This window comes from Falco peregrinus, chromosome 6 (assembly GCF_023634155.1).
Source record: "Falco peregrinus isolate bFalPer1 chromosome 6, bFalPer1.pri, whole genome shotgun sequence".
Lineage (NCBI taxonomy): Eukaryota > Metazoa > Chordata > Aves > Falconiformes > Falconidae > Falco > Falco peregrinus.
In genome coordinates this window covers 90,891,735-90,911,475 of record NC_073726.1, presented here as the reverse complement: position 1 = coordinate 90,911,475, position 19,741 = coordinate 90,891,735, and the positions used below count along the sequence as shown (strand labels likewise).

The 19,741-nt window shown below is 40.3% G+C and overlaps 1 protein-coding gene across 4 annotated transcripts in view; it reads right to left on the bottom strand.

Moving 5' to 3' along the window:
* STXBP5L (syntaxin binding protein 5L) overlaps positions 1-19,741 on the bottom strand; it is a 203,106-nt gene that overhangs the window by 12,598 nt on the left and 170,767 nt on the right. For all 4 annotated transcript variants that reach the window (XM_027777826.2, XM_005231088.3, XM_027777827.2 and 1 more), the window contains one exon: positions 9,546-9,716. In XM_027777826.2, the coding sequence (XP_027633627.1) occupies positions 9,546-9,716 (171 nt within the window). The remainder of the gene's footprint in view (positions 1-9,545; positions 9,717-19,741) is intronic.

The window sequence follows — 19,741 nt, the reverse complement described above, 5'->3', positions numbered from 1 at the left end:
GATCTCCATTTTGATATTTCCAGAATATGGTAAAGTTCAGGCTTGGGTTTTAGTTCATCATGTTTTACAACCAGGAGGGAACTGTTAGGGCAGAACTATTCTTCATATCGAAAATGAAGCAGAAATAAGTTATTTTTATAGAAATATAAATATGCGAGAGATCTTTCCAGTAAGTAATCTATCAGACTTCCATATTCAATTGTATGAATCACTTCCCTTGACTCACCCGAGCAAACTGTCTTAACATCCAGATCACCAAGAGCTCAATTTGGATATAGGTTATAAGTTCGGACATATGTTTTTTAATCAAAGACATTACAATTCTCTAGAACTAAACCTTAACGGAAAATATCCATTCTGCTGAAGCGTCTGTTGTAACAATGATAGTCTGGGAAAGAACAGTATGCTGTATAACTTTCATATGTGGAAGTACCCAAGAATAAGGTGGAGACAAAAGGTATTATAGAAGAAAAACCTTGGATTCATTCAATAACAAAATCAAAATATTTAATGTTATAACGAAGCAAGTGAAAGCATTTTAACAGACTGTTTTTTCCCTCTCTGCTTGTGTAACTGAAGTGTAGTTAGAAAAGCTCTGCTTTAAAAAAACCCTTTGGAACAGCTACGATATGTGAACCATCTCAGAACAGTCCTATACTCCTCCCTAGTTCTCCATACATAACAGCCTGTTCCATTCTGCCACAGAAATACCAGAAACCACCACCACCTCCAAAAGGGTTTCCAAAATTATTACAGATGTAGAAAAACAATTTATGTTGATCTGGAGTGATTGCCAGCAAGCAGAAAAACGCTCAAGTTGAGCATGCAGTGCAAAACACACCCTCCAAATTCAACATGCCTGGAGTACAGTGTGGAATTAGCTTAACTTAGAATCAAATCATCATTTTAATTAAAACTGACTGGAAATTCAGTGAATGCAAGAACAACATTTTCACTTAGTTGGTTGTTTGATAAACAAGGAAAATTTGCAGATTCCAGTAAGAAAACAAGTCGATCCTAACATCCTAGTAGAACCTGACAAAAAATGTACTTCAAGTAAAAACCAGGCTTGAACTCCACCTAGCCCAGCAGTCGGAATCCAGGCATCAGCAGCTTGCATGCACCCATGCAAAGCTCTTCTCCACTTCTTCCCAGGCCTTCCCTGCCATTCGACGTGCCCTTTCACAAGGCGCCTCAGTCTTTAGACAGCCTCCCCCCACTGCTTTTTCCAGGGACATGGGACATTGCAAGCTCTGTTGTCACCAGATTTAGGCAGACGCACAATTAAACTCCACTTAAAGCTCTGAGGGAAACCAGTGGTTCGATCTGATAAAGATTACAATTCAGTCTAAATGACAACAGCTCCACTGGCTTTTTGTAGCCTGGTGACCGTGGCAATAGCACAAAACTGGAGGCCATAAGCTGTAGGCACAAATCAGTAACAGGGCCAACTCCATCCATCCACCCACGGCTTCTGCACCTGTGGCTACAAAACACAGCGTGGGACAGCATTCCCCGTGTCTCCTCTGGAAGGCTGAGCCTGTCTGGTCCTATTTTTTATTTACTGCGGACCTAATATAAAATACGAATGTATTCTGGGGAACCTGAACACCATTGCTAGGGTCTGGAAACTGGGCTCCACCTTGCCGTAACAACCTTCTTTTATGCATGTCCTCTAGCAGACTTGCTGGGCGAGTGGCATGCCCCGCCGGTTTGGGCTCAGAAGCCCTCTCTCTCACACTACATCCTAAGGGGATGGGTCGAAGAAGGTGGGCTGAAATGCCCCCTCACTCCCAGGACAGCTACCGTTAGATTTGATGTGTCTGCACCACAGGCAGACTGGGCTTTGCCCCTTGCTCACCTTTAAAACCTCTCTACGTCTCCTTTCTAGGAGGAAGCAGAAAAAGAGAAGGTTTTTATTTTACCTACAGTAAAGAACAAGCACACACACTCCCATCTCCACCACAACCAAAAAAGAACTTAACATTATGGACAAACCACTTCTGGAAACAATTACATTCCCCTAAGAATAATCTATGGCTCTCGTAGTTCAGTGTTCAACCTGAATGCTTTGAAATGGATTTGAAAACCTTACAGAAGATGCTGGAATATCCTTCCCTGGAACACTTGCTTTTTTTGTTGCCAAATGTTTTATTACAACCATGCAGAATTTGCTGTTCAGAAATCTTTGAGTCTGCAGTACCCATTAGACCAGAAGCGCTGTGATTTTGCTAAACACAGGAAAAAATAATGTCAACTTCCCAATAACTTCTTTTTTTATTTGACTAAAGCTTTCTGCAGTATGGAACAGGCTTTCTAGATATAGAACAGGTCCTCTACGCAACATCGTCATCTGCTTCTCTGCTCAGAGAAGAAATGCGGTGATGAACTGGGCAGTTAGTGGAGACTGTGGTTTACCATAGTCTCCAAGTTATTTCCTACTATACTGTTCTTACTGTTACTGGTTACAACGATGTCAAGTAACTTCAAACGCTAACAAAACTGAAATGATTTACAAGCAGAACAAACACCATAATCCCCTCACTGAGAAATAAACAAATTTCAAGCCAAGGGTTTTTCCATCTGCCATGAAAGCCACGGCACTCAGGGGCCTCGTGCAGTGCGGTCCCACAACGGCTGGAACGTGCCCGGCGCACCAGCCAAGTGCCACTTTGGCCGCCTGCTTGGGCAAGGGAGTTTACCAGAAATCACCCCCTCTGCAACAGAGAGGCACAGCAAAGGGAATGCGGTGGAGAACATGAGCTGTTCTGAAAACCTGCCAGAGATGCAATAACCTCCGCAGAGAAGCCATTTTGGTGGTTAACTACCCTTGTGATCAAAACTAATCCCCTACGGTCGCCCTGAAGCCATGCCTCTGCCTCAGTAACTTATGGCCATTACATCCTGTCCTTCTCTCAGCAGACATGGACAGCAGATGGCTCCCTTCCTCTCTGCAGTACCCTGCCATGCATTTGAATAATTTTGTGCTTTTTCTCCAATATTTTTCCTAGATCAAGCAATTAGGCTTTTTCTGTCTTTCCTCGGAGGCTGGGGAACCACTACCTTTGAAAACCACAGCCATCACCTTCCAGGCCATCACCATTTAGTTCACATCCACACGTGGGCTTCAGACCCAACAGATGCAAGAAGAAAAGGAGCCAATGATAAACCCCAAACCCTCCCTCTCCTCCCCGCACGGCAGGGAAACCTAATGGTCACGTTCACTCACCCAGTCCCAAAGCCCCAGTGTGCTACGCACGCAGGACCGCTGCGGAGGACGTACCAGCACAGCCATCCCTGACCAGAGAAAAACCGGTACGAGTTGTACAGGAGTCACGTAGGAAACACTGCGACACACAGCACAGCGTCGGCTGAGCCTGGTTCCTCGGGCTGCGGACGCTTTGTAAGATAACCACACAGCACCGCGCCTCCAGGACCCCGACCACAACGTACCGGACTTCTGAGAGCAAATGTCAGCCCTCCTCTGGGGCTTCATAAACACGTTTACAGGCTAACACTGATTAAGGTACAGATTAAGCCTAAGACTTTGGAAACCTCGTTACAGAGACAACAGACCAAAGTAACAGGCTGACACACATACACAGAAACCGACTGTAAACTTCGCTGAATCTAAAAACCAAACCAAAAGCTTAAGAAAACCTCAGCGCCAAAACCTAAACCAAAATCCATCAGGAAAAAAATCTGGAAGCCCCTGCCAGGCTGTCTACAAGGCTTCTTATGGTGATCCTCACAAATACTTCTGAATAACAAAAGGAATGTAAAGTATATAGCATATACCAAATACTACACTTTTCCAAAAGAAATCGGACAAAATCACATAAGAGACAAAGCAATCTATCCCCCAAATAGTTTTAATCATTCTATATGCAGATGCAAATGAGAAACTTCAAGTCTAAAATATACTGGATCTATTAAAATGGAAATTATATTGTACTTGCCATAGAATTTTTGATAAGGTTATTAAAGATAATGACTAAATACTCTTGAGCGGTTCGTTTTGCCAGCTCACAGTGACATTCCAATTCAAGTGCTCTATATCAAATTTTAACTACATGTAATCAAAAGAGTTAATCCGAAAGCTGAGGTAAATGCTGAAACTGAATTATGTTAAAGAAAAGCTAAAGTAATTCAAAGACTCTGCTCTTAGCATTCCCAGAAAATTAACATGCACAGCAAATCCTTGTTAAGATTCCTTGCTCAGAGGCAAGTTTGTAGCACTAAGACAGACCTAAATGGCCTTTCTAGTCAAGGGGGATTAAGCCAGACTAGTTAAAAACTACATAATGGGAAATAAAAATAATGAAAAGAAGACAGACAGTTTTCTACCACTGCTGATGGGAGAAAACAGATTTCCAAACAAGTCTTTTCTTTCTTCCTAAGACATATGATAGAACCACATACGGACACACATATACAGACCGCCCCGATTTCTGTGGGCAGAGCCTGCCAGCACAAGCTCTTGGTGGCACCCAGCAAGTCACGGCAGAGAGAACCTTCTGAAGAATGCAAACTGGCTTAAAAAAGCAGAATGTTTGAAAAAAGCAACAACCAAGAAGTATCGAATCTAAAAGACTTCTCAGAGTTAGTTATGATTTATTAAAGCAAAGAGGACTGTGTGCCAGTGTATGTATTGTTGATATTTAAAAGCACAATCTTAACCTGATAATTAAAAAATGGAGTTTATACACTGTGCAAGAAAGCCTTATCAAAGAAATACAATCACTAACTCCTAAAACCTCAAAAATCTCTGGTCAAAAAGGACTAGATGAACTTCCAGCAATGGAATTTCCTATACTTGTAGTTTTGTCTACAGTGCAAATAAATTCTCATATTATTGCAAGGAAGAAACAGCTTAAACCAAGATTGTTTAGAATCAATAATATGGTATTAAGAACTTGTAAAGTTCTAATATTTTGCTAAAATGAGAGATAGGATATCAAGCAAGTAGAGTATTTATTAGTATAGCTATGAGTATATTGCACTTACGAAACCAGAAGATACTACAGGACAACATATAACATTTTAAATAGCATAATATTTAAGAAGTGCTGTATCAAATGTCTAGCTAATTATTGACGAAAATATAACTTTAACAGGCTATTTGATCTAGATGCTTGTGTTTTGGGGGAAAAAAACCCCAGGCTTTGAAAATGAAATAGCAGTAATCGTTAGCTTGGAATAAAGTCTACTTGAGTTTAAAAAGCTTTAGAGCTTTTCAAGTTTTTCCATCTTGGATGAGGATACTGGGAAAAACAAAGGTTTAAACAACAGCAATCATGCACACAGAGACACCACTTCTCTGCTCATTACTTGGCTTTTGAATTCTTCTTCTATGAGTGTGGAAGAAATATCAGCATTTTATGAAACTGAACATTTGCAATATTTTGACCAGCAGAAAACAAGACACCCCCTCTCCCTCCATTTTCTTCCTATGATTCATCATTGCAAAGACGTTCTTCAAAAATGCTTTTCTATATCAGGAATCCTTCTGCGCATGTAACGAGGTAAGAGTCAGCAAAAACTTGACAATCAGCTAACAGGAATGAAGTCAGAAGAATTTATTGTGTGAAAGTTGCTCGAAAATACACTTGATGAAAACGCTGGAAATACAGTTCCTATTGCACAAAAGATCAGATTTAAACAAATAGATTTTGAAATCCAATGTGAGAAGAGAAGACTGATTAATTATTCTGATATTTTATGATTAGTCACCAAATTCTATTATCTTTTAAATCTACTAAAATTAGAAGAGGTTGTAAAGAGCAGGAACTGGAAGCATTATTAAAAAAATCTCCAAGTGTTATCAGTGCCTCAGAGACAGGCTTAAGGAAAGGTAGGAACCATTTAACCACACAAAAAAAGGCTTTGTAAATTTTTTTTAAATGAGTAAAACCTGCTTAACAGTACTGAGATCGCAATCTCTAGTCAAAATTCTACTCAGAATAATAAAATCCTATCGAATACTAACCTGAAATACTGCCTCTCCAGCAAGGACATAAACTATGTAACTTTATTCACCACATGAGAATATATATATATAAAATATAAATCATTTCTTGTGAATACATCCATTGTTCATTGTAGCATATACTCCTAAATAGCCAAAAAATTCTTAGCACAGAGAGGATTTTTTCGTTTTATTGTGGAACAGCCCAAGCAGAAGGTTTTGATCAAAGCCAGTTCCACATTTTGGAGAGAATGCTTATTCTCAGTATATTCTTTCTCAAACCTTTTAACTTCTCGTCTCCCTTCTCCCTCAACCTCCTCCTTACCCCCAGCCTAAGACTCTTTCCAAGGATCATACCACCTTCCACCATATTATTTAGTTAAACCCCTTCAGAAATAAATCCAAGCCCTTGCCAAAATAGCACGTCTAGAAATTCAAGATGCACGAAGAACAGCGGAATGGCAGTCATTCCAGCCAGAGCGGTCAGCAGAGCCAGAAGTCAAAAGACTAATACCACAGGCATCTAAAAAAAGTTTAGACAAGTTGGACAGATGGTTTTGTTTTAATGAGAGAACATAAATAACCAGAAAATTACTTTTGTCTGTAGACCTGCTGAAAGGAGCCTTGTACACAAACCCACACACCTGAGGACAAACCCAAACCATGGTCCATCACATGACATGTTAATATAAATCACTCTAAAGACTGTTTGGCTCCTCCTTGCAACAGTCATTTCACTGACCTTACTGGGAGCTGTAACACCACTCAAGTGACACCACTGATACTTTAAAATAGGGATTTTTTAATGTCACTTAACACCTCATCCCTGAAATAGATGACTATCTCTAGAAAGAGATATACTTTAATATTAAACTTGGTAGGTATTCTAATCAATGATAACCCACAGAAAGTGAATCTTTCACGATACTGATACGCAGAAGGCATCAGCATATCACCAAAAGTATCACTGTATCACTAAGTGTTTTGTACGCAAGGGTCAGTGGGACCTTAGGGGGTTGTAGGTTCTGCCTGCCAGTGACCCTGCTTACTCTGGGAGGATGGGAGGGAAAAAGAAAAGCAGCAGCATGAAAAATTGAGGTAGTACTGTGGCCCAGTTATGTACAAGTAGGGCTGATACTGCAGCAGTATTCGCATACAAGAATTCTAGAAGAGTGTGGTACTACACAGGATGAAGAAAACCACACAGGAATAGAAACTACTGTGGCAGTGACGTATTTTTGACCACGAGCTATTATATGACAATGGTACTTACCATTTTGTGCAGCACATAAAAAGAGGTAGATGAAAAGGTTATGTTACAATCACCATCAATAACTGATGTGGAGGAAAAAATGGCAATTAGGCAGATGAAAGCTGTCCTTAGGCACTGGAATTCATAAACACCTCAGAGCTCTGTAAATCTGCTTTAGTACAATGTTCACACAGGAGCCATTAATTAATCCAAGTTAAAACTGAAATTTATAGTAGGTTTAGTATTTAAACAGGATTACTTCTTATAACTGATTGCTGAGGATTATGCTTTGTCATACGTTATCGAAGCCTACAATGCGATTTAACATTTTTGCTGTTCAGCCTACGACTTAATCTTTGAAGCATCCACAGTACTGTGACATTCTCCTAAAGGAGAGATGGTTGGATGGTCAGTGAAGAACCAGCAGTGTGCCAGCTGAAATGTCACTGCTCCCCAAGTTTTGACCCTGTTCCTCTGCGGAAGATTAATACTCATCTAGTAAAGTCAGAAAAACAGATCCCATGGGCACTTCTCTTTTGCTTTAGTGCAAAGGGAGCTGGATAACGTTACCCAAACCAGAAAGATGCTTAAGCTAAACACTTCTGACCTGAAGGAGTAATGAACAACTCAAAGGATCTCTCTTCCACCAGTATCTCTTCTGGTGTGACAGACTCCGGCGATGGGAGGTGACTTCTACCAGACACCTAATGGCGCAGCTGGCAGATGTGACACCTTCAGTGAGCACAGCCGTTTCGCAGAGCCTCTGGCTGTGCTTCGCTGTGTCCCATGAATGAGTGCAGGGAAATGCTGTTCTTAAATCAAATGGAAGGCGCTGCTAGCAACGTGCTTTGGGATATCAGCTCCATTCCAGGCAAGAACATATTCTTGGAACCCTCTGTGCCAAATTAGGATGTTTTCTTACAGGGTCTCTCACATGTAAGTACTATTTTTCTGTTGCGTGATCCCCTCAGTAGTCAGAAGAGGGACCAAAAAAGAATTTGCTTTTTTATACCAAAGGTTCTAGTAATTTGCCATTAGTAACAAAGGCATTTGCAATAATTTGTATTTGAAAACATACAATTAGACACTCTGAGTGATACAATCCCTGTGCTCTGATTCGCTTAACTATCAGAAAAATTAGGGAGTACTGGTTCCAGCTGTAAAGAGCTTCTGTCGCACCAACACCTTTGCAAGTGGGCAGGTCAGCATACAAATGCTCCTTACGAGAGAGAAAGCTAGCATCATGGTGCTGTCAATTGCCTACCACTTACAGCATCATTTTGTCTTGTATAGCACAAAATCATTCTGCAACTTGATCAAAATTAAAGCCTGGATTTTTAAAAGACTTAGTTGTTAAAATCAATTATTTTATTATAAAAATATTAAACTCTATACTTTCTGTTGTTTAAATATTATTTTTTACCTATTACTAAAAATTGAATACAACCAAAGCTACAGTCCTACACAATTTATTTTGATGTTTTTGATAGACTGAAGTTTTTCTGCACAGAAAATGCATTGCTTTATTACAAGAATGAGGGGGAGCTGGAAGCGTGGGGGACGAGGGTCAAGGACACTGACAGCAGAGTGGGAACACTATCAGGATCAAAGAAAAACACATCAGCTGAATGTTTTTTGCTTAAGTGACCTGCAGATATAGCTGGCACTGCTGAAATTATAGTGGGCTTATTGCAAGTTTTAAGCACATCGCATCGCCATGAGTGGTCCAATTTGTATCTCTCAGTTTCATCGAGACTCTGCACCCAGGTAGATCAAGATTTGAAGACTGTTTTTTCAAGCATTAAAGCAAGAAATTTACTAAAATTACAAAAATTTGGTTAATTATGGGCTGTAATTTTACCATAAATGGTGGCCAGGGATTTTGGAATTTTCAAAAACCTTCAGTACCAACAAATAAATAAATCAATAAATATGTGCAAAGCCTGAACTCACATTCTAAAAATATCTTACTCCTTTTCAGACTTGGTAAGTAAAGACAACGAGAGCTTAAAATGTTAGTAATAGTAGCTGTCACAACAACTGTACATAAGCTGCTATGAACAACTGCTGTTCCAGAACCGAGTGCCCGCCCCACAGAGGCGCGGGTCGGCCAGGTTCAGCATTCCGCATCCTCAGGCAGCACCGAGCTCAGGAGCAGGCTTGTTAGTAACAACACCAACACACAGGGGTTGTCCTCATTCTGAACACTCAGATGAAGACAGCAGTTCAGGGCAGTGACTAGGACAAGGATCATGCTGAACTCATTTGCTTTTACACCCGGTGAGAAATTCACAAATACCTAGCAAAATATTCATGGCTACCCACCTTCTGTGGTGACTGGGAGAGAAATCTCCATGCAGGCTGCGGACTGCGCTTTTCTGAAGGGGGGCCTCCCAGGCCCTCGGCGGTTTGCTTTTGAGACATCTGCACTGGAAAGTCGTTTTCCTGAACTGCAGCTCTGGGATGTTGGACTTGTACAGTGACCGTTCACGTGATCTGGAAAATAAATGCATTAAGTGCTAGGTAAAGTGCCCGCTTCCAAAATTTACAATGGAGGAGAGATGCATGTTCAGATACTTAAGAATGAGTTAAATAGCATCTTCTGAGAATAACTACCCATTTGTCTTACCGACTCAGTAAGTATATGTAAGAATAACTCACCATCTCTTTAAGGTATACTTTGAAAAAACCCCAAAGGACACAGAACCGGTGCATGTTCTTGCAGCTGCAGATCCCACAGCATTTTGTTGACCTATCCCCACAGGCAATTTATCAAGATACTGCTGGTAGCACCGCCATCCCTGCTGTTGTGTCTCCTAACAGATACCAAATACATTTGAACACTATCTTTCCTTTTTGATGTCATAAGGAACTGCAAGTATAATTTACCACAGGATAGAATTTAGAGCATCTTCTCTAGCCAACTCAAAGCTGCACAAAACAGGCACCTAACTGCCACTGCTTGGGATAAAAGCAGCCATAATATTGCTAAGTCTTTTATTCTTTATGTACCACACAGATATATTTTACTGCTAAGGAAACTGACTGCTGAACAGTTGATTTGTCTGCTACAGATCTAAAGGGATGAGGCTAAGTCCTTGGACCCCTGCTAGAGGCCACGGTCAATCAGCACAGTCGCTGCTGTCTGCTGGGGTGAGAAACAAACCACGGCTGCTTTGACCCCTGCCTACATTCGCCTGTTCTTCCCCACTGGCAACAGGTCTTTAAACCCCGACAATCCACTGATTGAGGCTGAGATCAGAGTGGGTTGGACTGGATTGTAAAATATTCAGCCAATATTTTTCTTCCTCTCATGTTGGGTAAAGCAACATGAGAAGAATTACCAAACAAAATTTTCCCCTCAATATACAAAGGGATGCACACTGAGGTATAATTAAATTATTTTTGGTCTGCAAGTAATTCATACTTACTAATTTAAGTAAACAGCAGGTAATGAGCATAACAAAAAAAGACTTCTGCAAGTACACTGACTACTTCTATTCAAACTATGGAAGTCAATACTATAGGTATGGACAAGCCTGGAGTTTCTTCCTTCATCTCTAAATGTCAGTTTATTTATTTCTGAGAATTAGATTAGTCTCAGATTCTGCATATAAATATCATATTTTGTTAACTCTCTTTGATTTCTATTGTATCCAAGAAAAAGATGAACGTTAATATACCAAGATAAATTTATCTCTTGGTTACTATGCCATGACAGCTCCACTGTACCTGTTTAAAACCTATTTCTATATTCAGATGATAAAACAGATTCTATACTGAATACAGCATATAGCGTGCTATTATATGTAGTCTTCCAACGTGTAAGTCATGTCCTTTCCAAGTGAAAGTAGTACAGCCTTAATGAACAAAATTGGAAAGAATTGTTCAGAATTACAGTTTAGAAAGCAATTTAGTATCTGTACTGCATAATGAGACGGCTCTGTAGGAGACACAATTTTCATGATCCTTATCATGTTTCTTAATAACATGGCTATTAACTGAGCTAACAGCAGATATAAAGCTGATGTGGATGATTCATTCAAGTTATAGTCAGGGAATTTTCCAAAATATGCAGGAACTATTCATATATTTCAGCAGAAAGTCCTTTGAGACGGGGGCTTTGTTCAAGGGCACAGGCTGACTGTTCAACCTCAGCAGCAGACACATCCTCATCCAGCTGCTTCCTTTCTTCAAAATTCAGTTTGTGTGAAGGAGTTGCAGCATGAGATCTAATTATCTCCAGGGGGATCCTAGGAAGTGGCGAGGAACATAACAGAGTAATAAAGAATCATATTCTGTAGAAACATCAACAACATTTGTGAGGCCCTTTCCCTGAACCTTGTACAGAACGGGCACGATTCATCTTAACCCCCCTAGTCACTTGGCCAAGTTTTAAGATAAGCGCTGCCATGCTTCTCTTGGTGTACTTGCTTGTCTCTGTTACCTTCAAAGGCCTGAATTAAACAAAAACAATCAGTAGGAGCTGGGTACGTAAACCCCTATAACTGTTTTGACAATGCCATTCCAAATAACCAAAGCCAATTCCTGTGTTAAAAAAAAGTAATAAATCATCAGGCCTCATCCTAGAAACTGCAGGGACACCCCTTCAAGTACTGAAGTTGGAGAAATGCTAACGAGTGCTACAACAACGAGCAAAAGAAGGTTTTTAGTGATCAGCTATGTGCTTTTCTATGTTTTAACACTGCTCTGTTCTTCTGATTAGATATGATTATTTTTTAAACATATCCAAGGAGCAATGCAGCTCTTCAAACCTTAGTAAAACCAAAAAGACACTGTACAAAGAGTAATATAATTATGCAAAGTATGACTGCAACATTTTTGTGGAGAAGCTGAAAAGAATCAAGCAGATAAGGACCACCCAAATCTATGAGAAAATCCTGTGTGTGTAATTAAAAAGTAATTTCTCACATTTTTTATAGGATAAGCTCAGTGATATAAAACATTTCTAAAGAAAGCTTACGTCCTATTTAAGAAAGAGTTCATTACCACATTGTCTGGGAAAAAAAAAAAGCGTGCAAGAAAAGTCACCCCAAAGAACAGAGAGAGGAGGCTTGTAAAAACCTGGCTCTCCCCCCAGCTTTGTTTGACTGCAAGGAGGAACAACATACTACCTTTTTTCCTTGCTGGCTTACCGCTTTTGTCACATGCTCACCGGGGCTGTTCTCATAACAGAAACACCAGTTGATGCTGGAGACCTCAGCACTGGTACCCGAGAAGCAGCGCACAGATCGCTCTGTGCCGCACTGCAACAGCTCCTAACGCTCTCCTCGCCTGGGGAGAAAGCCCTGCACAAAAAGCCCCCTTCTCTTCCCTACCCTTTTCCACCACTGCACTTGCCATCGCCTCCTATCCCTTCCCGTGGGTGCTGCTGCCCGTGAGGACAAGGCAGTTTGCGTTACATGCTCTGGTGCTCCCAGACTGCAGCAGCAAGTACCGGTTACCACTGCACGGCCCGGGGCAGCCTGGCTCAGCAGAGCTTGCCCTCCAGGCAGTCTTCAGACTGGGTAACAGCCATCCCACTCCGTCAGGGCAGCCGCTTTTTCTCCTGGTTGTGGGTAGTGAAGTAAATAGCCAGGGCTCACTTTGTAGCTATTCTGTTCATTAATTTAAAAATGTAAGGCTCGTGTAAGCCATTGGAAGTAATCATAGCGTATTACCCCATGCCACAGTGTATTAGTCCATTTCATACCGATTTATCTCCACACATTCTATCTAAGATATATTAAAATATATAAGACAAGTTCATGACACAAAATTCTCTAATGCTCTCCGTGTGCTGCTGCTACTGCGCAGGTCCTGGTGGTTTGCCTTTGGGCTCTCAGTGTTACCCCCAACAATTAAAAATGCTTTAGCTATCCCCATTACCAAACAGTAGCACCATTCAGTGCAGCGTGCACCCCAAAAACTGCTTAAAAAAAGAAACAACAGGGCTGAATGGAAGGCCAGTGTGTCACACCAAATACCAGCGAGACTATGAGATTCAGAGGAACCAAAGAAGGAACATTAGTTACCGCGAACTTAGTGAAACCACTAGAGATTGCACATGCCAGGTGACAGCGGCAAGCCTGCTGGAGCCTCAAATTTGTTGTTTTGAGGAGTATTACACAGGCAGGGAGCATATTACATATACACATGCTGATTTTAGTTTACACACAGTAACATGTATATGTTACACAACCTGTCTTGTCATACCACTGTTCTGAACTACTGGGTGACCTTTGCAAAATGCAAAAGGAACCAAAACATTAGCACTGAAAAGCTGATCTCTTGTTAAAACCAAGTGTATTAAAAATGTCAGCAAGAAAGGAAAAACATGTATTTGCAGTTGCTGCCCAGCAAGTTGTGTTACACTGGACATAAATAAAAAAAATTAAGACCATTTCTCTCAGTTCTACAAAGAGATAAATTCTGACCTGAAAACTAGCTGAAAACCAGTTTTTACTAATGATCTGAGAGAGGCTGAGAACAAAGGAATTTAAACATGAGTGATTAGAAGCATTGTAATATCATCCTAAATTGTAACAAAGCAATCAATAAAGGAAGCAGGCGAGAGGTCCAGAGACAGATGCTTTAATATGGAGCAGAAGGAACGTGAAAAATGAGTCCCAGAGAATCTCCTCAACCAACCCTGAGGAACGCAATGTCTACTGTTAAAGGGAGGAAAAGTTTCCTCTGGGGAATTTGTCTGTATTATCAACAAATTAGATTTTGGGCGATAACTATGGGTGTGACTAACCTGATTTCTTTACGCAGCAAAGAAATACCTATTTAAATCAAGAAAGAGATCTCCTAACTGTAGAACTGGCCTGAAGAACGGTCTCAGGTTTGCATGCAAAATAATGAAAACTGGTGTTCAAGGCACGTGGTCGTTCATCAGTGAGGACACAGACGGCCACCTTACACTTTCAAGTCAGGATCATGATTTTCTCTTGGTGCAGGTCTGCCAGCCAGGCAGGGCAGGAGGCAAGAGCCCTAGCAGAAGAGGTGAGCAGAGATGTCCTGCCAGCAAAAGCGTCTATTTACCTTCATCAGTTTGAAGAGAAGGATGAATTGCCCTATTGACATACCGCTCGTACATTTAGGTCCGCACTGAGAGCATAATGTGCTGTCATTGTAATGCACTGCCTGGGTAATATAACGGCATTCTTCTCATGGTAATGAACTCCTGTCGTGCACTTGATTCTAGATATTAGCGTTTTTTTGAAAGCAAGGTGAACAGATTTATTTTTCTGAGAAATAAAATACTGTGAAGTGGTTGAAAATGTTGTGTGTTGTCACTGACAGACCCCCTTTTAAAACTGGTATTTTTCCCTGCAATTATGAATAATGAAACCAAAATACAAAACAACACAAATGAAGAACACTAAGAATATATTACCACGTCATAACATTACTTCTGCCTTATCATATCTGAAAAACCAAACCCGGCAGTGCAAATCTAAAAAATATACCTAGCTTTGTTCCCTGAGTGGGAACATTTTGGCTACCTGTATCTAAGTCTGCTCCTCAGATTCCTCTGCTGAATTTCTAGCCATCAGGTAACACCCCACTACCGGACTGAATGTCTCAGAAAGTTCACAGGTCTCAGCGTGCCTCAACAGCATAATGTAACGTAAATTGTTGCTGTGCTTTGTGCAACAAACAGGAAAGCAGACAGAAAGCTTGATTTCATTACAAAACACGCCAAGCTGTACAGAGGACAACACTGAAACATGCATGTAGAGTGGATGAACCCCAAGACCACCTAGGATATCAACAACCAATCCTGAGCACCCCTCATTAGTAGCATTGCACCTGCATTTTCAAGATGGAAAAATCTGGGTTTAATTCTCTGGTTTTGCAAAGGAAAGATTTTTCAGAGAGGCTGGATCAGAAACATTTTTTCATCTTAAACATGGCAAAAATAAAGCATGACACATACATGTTGGAGACTTTCCAAACAAAACTCCGCCTTTCCATCTGAAATGAATAAACATAATGCAAGATAACTATAACAAAAGTGTAGTCTATTCTAACCAGGTTCTTTCAGAGATTCTTCCTTTGATTTTTCCAAAACCTTTTGTTTTTAACTAGAGGTAAGAACGTCTGAAATAACTGAGCTAGCACCATTTCACAGATGTTAACATATACATAGTTTGCTTGCAAATACTTAACAGGAAAAAGCATAGGCATGGTCAATTTAGGCATTCCAAATATAATTAGATTTACACACAATTTTAACGCAGCAATGAAACAATCCTAAAAAAAAACCCCTAAGTTTTTCCAAACTCGCTAACATTATACATCATAGATTTTGACAGATTTCATACCAGGTCACTGTAATAAATAAATCAGTAACAAGTGTTCATTCTTATTTTAGTGTTGCAAACCCAAATTTTATAGTTGGTAACCCCTGATTTAGAGTTATTATTTATCCTTCTTCTGGTATCACTTTGTTGTCAAAAGTACACATGGGAAATTATTACTCTCTAAAAACTCTTCTGCTTGCATACACAGGTCACTTCCTAAACTTTGGATGGTGCTTGAAGTGCAAACAAGGCAACAGGACCACCTGCCTCCTGCCCGAGTCTCTGCCTACAGCTGACGGACTGTGAGAGCTCAGTCCCAATCCAGATTACCCACTAGAGAGGACCTCTGGGTGCAGGCAGGTCTGGTAAATCTATACGTAGCCCCAGATTTTGGTTGCTGGAGGGAATTACAATCTGAGAATTGCACAGAGCCCACAGAATGGAAGAATACTATGTATGTGTTGGCACTGCTTGAAAGGGGTGGAAAAATGACTTACCTTTGAGAGTCCTCAGTAAGGAACTCCTCTTGAAGTGAAAACAGAGAACGTAGGAACAGAGAATATCTATTACACTGTGAGCCTAACAGCTCCCTATCATTTTGTTATTATCAACTCGACAATGTATGATGATCTTCACTGCTTGTTTTGTTGTTTCAGCTAACAAATTTTACTGCCTTTCCTTCGTGACTACATTTAACTATCAGTTATAAACATTTTAGTTAGGGTATAATTTTGATAATTTTAAGCACTTACCTTTCCTTTAAACAACTTGCTTGTTGAATCTCCCATATCAGGTTTTTGTTTGTTTGTTTTAAATCTGGAAGCATTAGAACTCAGAACACAGCCCCTTTTGGCATTTGAAATATAACCACAGAGCACATGCCTACTCTGCTGTAATAGTCAGCAGTTAACCTGGTGGTCAGCTCTTCTTGCTCTTTTTTTTTATTCTGGTTATTTGAACTGGCAGGGTGCTAATGTATCTGTTAATACAGTTTCTCTTTTAAAAATTTTTTACCATAAACCTTTCCTTATTTAATTAAGGAAGAAACTGGTGCTGTCATACACCTGACCTTCAGCAAATGAAAGAGATTCTTGTCTAGTAGGGTTCTAGCTACAGAATATCAAAATACAAACCTGAAAAATGCAAAATTGCAGAGGCCAAATGCTTAAAACCATTTCTGTAAAAGACTTTCATCCAACCTACAATGTTTTTCATCTTAATAGCAACCAAACTTGCAGCAAAAAAGGCAAATCGCACTGTGCACTGAATCAGTGAGAGCACAGCCAGCAGCCTGGGGGATGTAATCGTCCCCCTCTCTCTGGCACTTGTGTCACAAGTCCTGTGCCCAGTTTTGGGCTCCCCATTACACATAAAATATGCACATACAGGCAGGAGTTCAGCAGGGGTCCACCACGCTGTGGTATGGGAGCTGGCACACATGATGGAAGGGGAGAGGCTCGGAACTGGGTTTTTTCAACCTTAAGAAGAGAAGACCAAGGAGACCTTATCACTGTCTGCAACTACCTGATCCAAGTATGCGGAGAAGATGGAGCCAAACACTTCTCAGAGGGCACGGTGATCAGATGAGAGGCAAAGGACACAACTTGGAACACAGGGAATTCTGGTTAAATGTAAGGAAAAACTTTTTTCTGGTGTGGATGATCAAATACTGGAAGAGGTTGCTCAGATAGGTTGTGTACCCCCCGTCCTTGAAGGCATCTGAGACTCAGCTGGACACTGTCCTGACCTACCTGCTCCAACCAGACCTGCTTTGAGCGAGGTGATGGCCTAGACAGCCTCTAGAGGTCCCTTCCAACTTTAATTATGCTATAATTCTAAGTGATTCCTCAAGTTAGCTGCTATTTTCAGAATGAAATTGAATAGAAATTACCCTTCTAGAAGACGATACACACTGAACAGTCCACAAAACCCTCTGAGTGTAAAAAGACATAAAATTTTCAATGTATATTGCCAAGTAAGGCAAGAAAAGCATTGTTACTGCTGGACGTCTGATTTGCCTTTTCTAAAAATGTCAGACAGCAACTCACACAATTTAAAAATTTCTGACATGTTCCTTAGCATTGTAAACAGAATCACAGATCCAGGAAAACTAGTCTAGAACTTTCCACTTAAAATCTACCTATTTGCCCAATACAGCTTCAAAGTTTTGCCAGTGCCTAATGTCTGCTGTAAAATACTTTGAAAGGGTAAAGCAAGCATTGATGTAACCCCACTGCTTATCCTTAAAATAAAAATCAGGTCTTCTTTATGATATCTGGGTACTGTTTCATAGGTTTGGGACCACCCAGGAAGTGACACTACCCTTGCAATGAAATGCAAAGGCATTGAATGACGGATGTTTTCATATTATAATTCTATTATGATATGCATAAAGCATTAAGGAAAGAACAACCAGATTCCACAAACCTCATAGAAAGTGGAATGCAGGGTTAGAACCAAAGCTCCATTGTCTGACCCCTACAATCATATTTTATGAAGCCAACTTTCCGAATTGAAGTTTTTGGGCTCTGCATCAGAAGACATTTCTCAAATCCTTGCAAAAACTAAGCTTATTTGGTACTTTGTCTAGTTTTTCACTGCTGTATAAAATGGGAGCCATTAACTCTGACCTGCTAAAGAATTCATTCACTGCTTATAAATGCAGAAAGCATAAAAAATTATATTAATCGTTCGAAGATTACAGCTTAGCAAGAGGAAACAGAAGATGTCTGTCTGTAATTTCATTTTATTTTGTTCTTTGGCTAATAAAATCTAGGTGATAGCATAAATTTGTACAGTGAAACCATCTGTTCACAGGAATTAAATAAAAATCAGCAGTTACCAAGTATCTACACCTTTAGTTAGGACTTTTGTCTAGCTCCCTGTGATCAGCTGGAAACTCTGTAAGCTTTTAATAATATAAGCAGAAATACTAACAAAAAGAAAATTACAAGCTGATACTTAAAGTGGCTGGTGAAGCAAAGTTAGAAAACTCTCATATTAAAGCAGTTGTATGTGTCTGGATATATCCCAGATTCTCCACCTGATTAAATTAGATTAAATCATTCCTTTCACTGCAACAGTGCGTGGAAGTGTAGATGATCTTTTCAGAAAACTTTGGGAAAGAGTATTAGGTTAAAAAATAAAGATACTATCATGCAGAGCTGCCTCTGCAGGATAACAGGGAAACTGTACAGTACAGGCAACAGCAATGTCATGTTTTTCTTTGGCCAACTCGAATAAACCCTGGGTTACTGTGGTCTGCAGTATCCAGCCCCACATATGGCAGAGTCTCCCGTTTCTCTGGCGATATGGCATCCACAGGGGACAAACTCTTCGGCAAGGGCAGACAATAATCACTACATCGAAATAAAAAGATGCTGAGGTTGACTTTATCAGTCATACAAGGGTCGAAATGGAGTCCCAAAGTACCTTTAAGTCATGAAAATCCTGACAAGGTTTAACTAGAACACCCTGAGTCATCAGATTATTCCCTTAAATACTAGCAAACTACTCCCCAAGCAATTTTCAGCACTTGCAGCACCTCCACCTGAAATAGATTTAATTTCTACTTAATCTCTACTATTACAAATCAAAGCAAAATGAGAGTAAGGACATTACATGAGCCAGACCCTAAGAAGGGAGCAGAACTGTAAGCTGCCAAATGCTAATGTGCTTCCCAACTAGCTGCAGTTGGTGCTGAGAGCAGGTGATGCATCAGCACTCTGTAAAGAGCTATGAGCCAGGGCCAATGCGATGGACATACGCTACCTTACCGTTTAAAAATGGTGGCCAGAGTATCTTTACAAAAAGTGTGGACCAGAGAGTACTGTTATCCCCTGAATATTCAGACTATGGGTACAATCTCAGGCAACAGCCAAACAGTGGCTAGATAATCTCTAAGAGCCCTGCCAGCATAGCCAGGGTATTTTGAAGCAGAAGTAAATGAAATGAAATGCAGACATTACTCATCACCTTTTCCAGGAACTCTTATTTAAATTTAGCTTCTTGTGTTGGAAACGAAGGGCTTTTTCCAGCCTGTTGTAAACTAAGCTATCTATAATTCAGCACAGTTTTAATGGCTAGAGTAATTAACAGGAATCTTCTGCCCTTCAAAGACAGTCAGGAAGGAGAACTGAAATAAGTTTTTCTGTTTTGTTTCAGGATTTTTTTTTTTTTAAAACCTTCTTCTGCATTGATTAGCCATGA